Source organism: Cebus imitator, unplaced genomic scaffold (genome assembly GCF_001604975.1).
Source record: "Cebus imitator isolate Cc_AM_T3 unplaced genomic scaffold, Cebus_imitator-1.0 Scaffold13, whole genome shotgun sequence".
Classification (NCBI taxonomy): domain Eukaryota; kingdom Metazoa; phylum Chordata; class Mammalia; order Primates; family Cebidae; genus Cebus; species Cebus imitator.
The window spans coordinates 10825021-10832589 of record NW_016107328.1 but is presented as its reverse complement, the minus strand read 5'-3'; the positions used below and the strand labels follow the sequence as shown (position 1 = coordinate 10832589).

The window sequence follows — 7569 nt, the reverse complement described above, 5'->3', positions numbered from 1 at the left end:
AAAAAAAAAAAAAAAAAAGTGTGGGAACATCACAACAATCAAGGATTGCATCTCAATTGGCAGACATTTAAAGTGACTGATTATCTCAGTGTTGGTGAGAATGTGGGGAGAAGATGGGGGAAAGAAAACTCTAGTGTGTAAGGCATTTTTAGAAGGTAATTTGGCAGTACTTGTCAAAAATTAAAACATGCATATAATTTGCCCAGAAATTCCACTTCTAGAACTCTGCCCTACAGAAATATGTATATATAACTTTGCAAAGATGTATTTGCACAGTGATGTTCATGGCAACATTTATTTTAGAGTCATTGGAGGAAAGCTTAACATATTAATAGTAATGGTGCTCTGATACCAAGGGTACTAGACACTCATAGAAGGAGGAGGTAGGGACCAGGCACTGTGGCTCACGCCTGTAATCGCAGGCTGAGGAGGGCAGATCATGAGGTCAAGAGATCAAGACCATCCTGGCCAACATGGTGAAACACCATCTCTACTAAAAATACAAAAATTAGCTGGGCGTGGTGGCGTGCGCCTGTAGTCCCAGCTACTCGGGAGGCTGAGGCAGGAGAATGGCTTGAATCCAGGAGGCAGAGGTTGCAGTGAGCTGAGATGACACCACTGCACTCCAGCCGGCAACAGAGCTAGACTCCGTCTCCAAAAATAAAAATAAAAAAAATAAAGAGGAGGAGGTAGGGAAGGACGATAGGATGACCTGACATGTGGTTAGGTGAACAAGCAAGGCATAGAATAACATGTATATGACTGCCTTTTGTGTGCACACATGAGAGAGTGAGAGCGTGCATGCATATTTATAAATGCATCAGAGGGCCTTACTGAATAAACACTAAAACATTCATGATAGCTTCCTCTGGGCTTAGGAATTAGGGAAAAGCCATGTGAGAGGAAATGTCACTTTTGTTTTTTTATTATTCTATAAAAAGTTTTATCAAGTATTACTATGATGATTCAAAAACCAATAACAAAGACAAAGATGTCTATGTAAATGTTGCAATATCTGATTTTTGTTTAAAAAATGTAGTGATCTTATGGGAATATAAGTTGGAACATACCTAAATAATTCTAGAAGGAGCCCCACTGCCCTCTGGGACCTGGGGAGTGGGGCAGACATGAGAAAAGAGGGGGAGAAGATGCAGAGCAGGCATAGGCTTAGTCTTCTTACTTTGTCCACATTCGTACTGATTCAAATTGTTGTAAATGTAGAATTTTTATAACAACCTAATAAACAATAAAGCAAAATGACACACGGCAGGCTGACCTACGTGGCCAGAGTCACCATGTGCAGAAGCCTGGCCCTATAGCTCCGCCCACCCCAGTCACTGGATGCTGAGGCCAGGGGCCTTTCCTGATGAGACACCCCCTCTTTGTGCAGCAGTTTCTTACCCCCTTCAGGGCTGTGTAGACAGGCACAGTGACATTCTTGTAGACCAGGCCAGAGAAAGACCCAGGGGAAGCAAGGGCAGGAGGGCTTGAAGCTGAGCAGGGAAGAGAGGAATGAGATTACTCAAGGGCATAAGCCAGGAAGGGGTGTGGGGAAAGCAGAGAACTGGGCAATTGACATTCCTCCAAGGAGCAGGCTGGTGACAGATCTCAAGAGAGGGGCCAAGTCCTTGTTCATCGTCTGGCCTTGACTCCCTTTGGGGACCATGATCTCCATGTGGTAAAGGGTCCGTTACAACAGAATCCAAAAGTCTTAACCTTTAACCGTTTTCTCCTCCATGAGGCTTGCACAGTGTCCCACTATTGCAGATGTGAGTTACAAATCATGTGGCTATGGGACTGCCCCCCAGCTCTCGTTGTGGAGTTTTGGTGGCTGGTTAGTGAGGAGCCAGTGAGTGGGGTTCATGCAAATCAGGACACTTGGGGCTCCTCTCACCCATGGCCCTGGCACTGCAGAAGGGTCTGTGCAGGTGGGAGGCTGGGCTGGAGGCCCCTGTCTCAGGTCCCATCCAGCTCTGTGATGGCTACTTCCCTGTGATGAGCTGAACCTGTACGACTTCCCTTTCCCTCCTAGGTGGGCCTTGATGTGATTTCACCTTAACTTCACCTGCTGGGGAGGGGAACAGGGTGGCAGGCAACCCTGGCCCTGGGCGTTGCTTGGAGTCTTCTCCTCCTCGCTTGCCTACCCTGCCTACCTTGGATGTTTGGTGCCTCCAAGCCTCACTTGGGACTCACCGCAGCAGGCAGTATTACTTCTGGGAGACGCGTCTGAGAGCCGCATGCCTGATGTGGCCACAGCATAGATCCGGCTCTCCTGAAACAAGAGGTCCCAGGAGGGTCAGGGCCCAGCATGATGCCCACCCCACCCTCTCCAGGCATGTGCAGGAGAAACCATAGCTTTGGGGGTGGGCAAACCTGTGGGGGTCAGTGACTGGCTAACAAATCTTGGCTAAGTTACTTCATTTCTGAGCCTCATTGTCCTCTGCTCTAGAATGGAGTTGTAATAATACTTACCTTTCAGGCTGCTGTGAGAATCCAGTGAAATACTTAATGTAAGCATTTAACACCTGGAATATAATCAGTGCCCGACAGGTCCCCCTCTTGCCTCCACCCTTCATCTTTGGGGCAAAGGAGGTTCAAGAGGAGATGGGTCAGTAACCTGTTGCTCTGAATCCTGCCCATTTTAGAGATCCTTGGGTCTCAGGGTCTCACCCCCAGATTTTGGGGGTGTTGATAATGAGGAAGCCACTGGGGCCACATGACAAGGGCTCTTTTGTAAGCCAGCTGTTTGGAACTTGAGGCATATTTTTTTTTTAATTCTCTATCATTTCTTTTTTAAAAAAATTATTTTATAGGCCGGGCACGGTGGCTCACAGCTGTAATCCCAGTACTTTGGGAGGCCAAGGCGGGTAGATCACCTGAGGTCAGGAGTTTGAGACCAGCCTGACCAACACGGAGAAACCCTGTCTCTACTAAAAATACAAAATTAGCCAGGCTTGGTGGCGCATGCCTGTAATCCCAGCTACTTGGGAGGCTGAGGCAGGGGAATGGCTTGAACCTAGGAGGCAGAGGTTGCAGTGAGCTGAGATTGCACCACTGCACTCCAGCCTGGGCAACAAGAGCACTCCGTCTCAAAATATATATATATATTTTATTATTTGTTTTTTAAGTTCCAGGGTACATATGCAAGATGTGCAGGTTTCTACACAGGTAAATGTGTGTCATGGTGGTTTCCTGCACCTAATGATCCATCAACCTAGGTATTAATCCCAGCATGCATTAGCTCTTTTCCCTAATACTCTCCCCCCACCACCCTGTCCTGATAGACCCCACTAAGTGTTGTTCCCCTCCCTGCGTCCGTGTGTTCTCATTGTCCAGCTCCCACTTATAAGTGAGAACATGCAGTGTTTGGTTTTCTTTTCCTATGTTAGTTTGCCAAGGATAATGGCTTCCAGTTTCATTTGTGTCCCTGCAAAGGACGAGGCCTCATTTATGTTTATGGCTGCATAGTATTCCATGGTGTATATGTACCACATTATACAGTCTACCATTTATGGGTATTTGGGTTGGTTCCATGTCTTTGCTATTGTGAATAGTGTTATAATGAAAACATGTGGGAAGTTAGGGCACATTTTTTTCCCTATAGGAATAATGAATGTCATATCATGGCTAGGCTTTAGGGCCAATCTACAAAACCTATTTAGCCCAACAGGACTCCAGCATCCCCATCTGGAAGACACTTATATGGGAGAATGCCTGGGGCCCCTGGGTCTGAAGTAGGCCATCGGCCGCAGGCTCCTACTTCAAAGGAGCCTTTCCTAAGACTCTGTTCATAAACAACCCACATGGCTCCCTGTGCCTTCTGTATCTGTTTGTTCCATTGAGCCTAAAGGAAAACAAAGGTGACTAGTCGGCCAGCCTTTGGAATATTGTCCGGCTGGCTTAGGGAGGCAACTAGATATGCTGTCACCTGGGGGGGTCAGATGGGCTAGGAGATGGTGTTGGAAGGGAGGTGGGTGCCTACTGGGGTGTCTTCCCAGAGAGGAGCAGCAGCCCTGGGGCAACTGGGAGGAGAGAGAGCAGAGCCGATGAGTGCAGCCATGAGACACTGAGATAACTGGAGGGGCAGCAAGGCAGGAGACAGAGGGGCAATGGGAAAGGAGGCCAAGGAGGGCCCCTGCAGCAGGGCAGCGAGTTTCTGTGCTCGTGTAGGGCAGATACACCGGGGCCAAGTAAAATCAGGCATAGAAAGGATTATTTCTGCCCACAGCGGTCATGGAATTTTAACCAAGGACAGATAGTCCTCTAACTTTGCAGAGGAAATGAAACTGAAGCTTGAAGGATTTAGGTTAAACAAAACCTAGGACTGTTTGACAAAAGGTTATCTAATGCCTAACTCACAAGGTTGTTTTAAGGATTAACCGGAAAAAGGGCTTTCCAAACTCTAAGGTACAGAAGTATTTCTTATGCCCTCAGATTGAGAAATGTCCTTCTCTGAATTTCCACTCTTTGTTTTCCCCCCAGATGGTTACTGCCCCATTCTTCTGCCTGGGAGAGAGAGAGGCTGGGCTGTCTTGGCCACTGTGATTTCCTAAGCTCTCCCTGGGACAGGAGTGATCATGCCTCAGGGGCCTGGGAAGGAGCTAGCATGGTGTCTTGTTTTTCCCCAGGAGCAAGTTACAAAGGGGACTGTAAACAGGACGGAATCTCCTTACATTCCTTTGGCTGATTCTTTGGTCCTCAGGACCTAGCTGGGAGCAGGGAGGGTCTGTGGGAAGACCTGATGTTGCCCCTTAATACCGTCATTGCCAGAGATCAGCTGATATTCATGGTGAGAATGTCATTTGATGCATTTTCTATACAGAATAAGAGGAGAGAATAACTCCTCGTCTCCTCATTCCTCCTTTCCTCCGCCACCCCCTCTCTCGCACACACACTTAACCTGTTCAGATAGAGCACAAAACCCACTCTTTTCTTTTTTTTTTCAAGACAGGGTCTGGCTGTGTCGCCCAGGCTGGAGTGCAGTGGCAAGATCTTGACTCACGGCAACCTTCATCTCCCTGGGCTCACACCTTCCTTCCACTTCAGCCTCTTGAGTAGCTGGGACTACAGACATGTGCCACCATGCTCAGCTAATTTTTTATCTTTTTTGGTAGAGACAGGGCTTTGCCATGTTGCCCAGGTTGGTCTTGAACTTCTGGGCTCAAGAGATCTTCCTGCTTCTGTCTACCAAAGTGCTGAGATTATAGGCGTGAGCCACTGCACCTGGCCCAAGACCCACTCTTAAGCTATCATGGTGAATAGCTGTATTTTGGCAAAATGGCAAAGTGAGGAACACTTCTCTCTGGTTAGCAGCTGCACATTCCTTGTCCGACCACTCCCTACTCCCAACCTCTGCGTTCAGACTCCAGAGCAAGAAGAGGGCCGGGAGCCCAGGGGACCTGCGCTTTTCCATCTCCTAGTCTTCCTGCTGCGCCCCACTCTTGGCTCAACTGGGTCTCCAGTCTTACAGGTGCCCTTTTAACAACGAGAAGCTGGTCAACAGTCACTGCTAAGGATATAGCCCAAAAGTATAGGGCTGTGCACCTCCCAAACCAGTATTTCTTTGTTTTGTTTTGTTTTGTTTTTGAGACAACATTTCCTTCTCCTCTGTCACCCAGGCTGGAGGGCAGTGGCGCAATCTCAGCTTACTGCAACCTCCGCCTCCCAGGTTCAAGCAATTCTCCTGCCTCAGCCTCCCGAGCAACTGGGACTATAGATGCATGCCAACATGCCCAGCTAATTTTTGTATTTATAGTAGAGACAGAGTTTCACCATGTTGGCTAGGCTGGTCTCAACATCCTGACCTCAAGTGATCTGCCTGCCTCTGCCTCCCAAAGTGCTGGGATTATAGGCATAAGCCACCGTGCCCAGATTCAAACCAGCATTTCAGAAGGAGGCCCTAGGAGGTAATGCTGAAAATACAGGTCTCCCAAGCAGTGGTGTGGGGTGAGTGCATCCTGATACCACCCTCTGTCCCAAGTGACCTCATTCCCCCTGCTGCCAGGAGCCAAAGCTTAGATGTCCCCCATGGTACTGCTCCACAACCCAGCAGAATCTGTGTATGTGTGGGGATGTCTGCCCATAAATAAAAGACTGACATGTGCTCTGGCAATGACCCTTAAGAGGCAGTACAGCTGGACCTACATTTAAAGCTTCAAAGCCGCTGGACCTATATTTAAAGCCTGGCTCTCAGGCCAGGTGAGGTGGCTCTCATGGCTAAGGAAGGAGAATCACTTCAGGTTAGGAGTTTGAGACCAGCCTGGGAAACACAGGGATACCGCGTCTCTACAAAAAATTTAAAAAATTAGCCAGGCATGGTGGCATGCACCTGTAGTCCCAGCTACTCAGGAGGCTGAGGTGGGAAGATCCCTTGAGTCCAGGAGTTGAAGGCTGCAGTGGGCTGTGACTGTGCCACTGCATACCAGCCTGAGTGACAGAGCAAGACCCTGTCTATCAAGTAAACAAATAAATACAGCCTGGCTCCCTCACCAACTACTACATGACCTTGGGTGAGTACCTAAGCCTGTGGGGAACAGCGGTTTCCTGACCTGTGAAAGGGAGAAACTGCACCATACTCCTTGCAGGGAAAGGAGCCTTCCCACAGGCTGTATGTGAAGGCCCTGATACGCACATGTCATTCTCACTAGTGACCTGTGAAATGTCATTTTTATAGCTTGTCCCATTTTTATTTTAACTTTTTATCATGGAAAATGTCAGTCACAGGGCAGGACACAGTGACTCATACCTGTAATCCTAGCATTTTGGGAGATCAAAGTGGGAGGACCACTTGAGCCTAGGAGTTCAAGACCAGCCAGGGCAACATAGTTAGATCTCATCTCCACAAAATATTTAAAAATAGCTTGGTATGGTGGTACACGCCTGTAGTCCCAGCTACTGAGGAGGCCGAGGTGGGAGGATTTATTGAGCCCAGGAAGTTGAGGCTGCAGTGAGCCATGATCGCACCATTGCACTTCAGCCTGGGCAACAGAGCAAGACTTTGTCTCAAAAACAAACAGAAAAGAAAAAAAAAGTCAGCCTGGCCAACATAGTGAAACTCTGTCTCTACTAAAAATACAACAATTAGCCAGGCATGGTGGCACATCCCTGCAGTCCCAGCTACTTGGAAGGCTGAAGTAGGAGGATTGCTTGAGCCCAGGAGGCGGAAGTTGCAGTGAGCCAAGACTGCGCCACTGCACTTCAGCCTGGGTGATGACGTAAGACGCTGTGCCAATTAAAAAAAGAATGACCTCATGTGCCCATCACCCAGCTCTGCAAAGATTAATGATGCGTGGCCAGTGATGCTTCATCTGTGTCCCTACCCCTGGCCACCAGATCATTGCTTCTGAAGTATTTCTACCAGACAGATGTCAAGACGTTTTATTTACAAGTAAGTTGCCTGTAATCCCAGCACTTTGGGAGGCTGAGGCAGGCAAATCACTTGAGGTCAGGAGTTTGAAACTGGCCTGGACAACATGATGAAACCTCGTCTCTACTAAAAATATAAAAATTAGCTGGGAGGCCGGGCACGGTGGCTCAAGCCTGTAATCCCAGCACTTTGGGAGGCTGAGG

The 7569-nt window shown here is 48.3% G+C and overlaps 1 protein-coding gene across 1 annotated transcript in view; it reads right to left on the bottom strand.

The window, feature by feature from the left end:
- The window catches only part of PLEKHH1 (pleckstrin homology, MyTH4 and FERM domain containing H1), a 56947-nt gene that overhangs the window by 18506 nt on the left and 30872 nt on the right, over positions 1–7569 (bottom strand). Inside the window, exons 8-9 of the mRNA XM_017500839.2 lie at positions 2194–2272; positions 1402–1493 (exon numbers count right to left, since the gene is read on the bottom strand). Coding sequence (XP_017356328.1) covers positions 1402–1493; positions 2194–2272 — 171 coding nt within the window. The remainder of the gene's footprint in view (positions 1–1401; positions 1494–2193; positions 2273–7569) is intronic.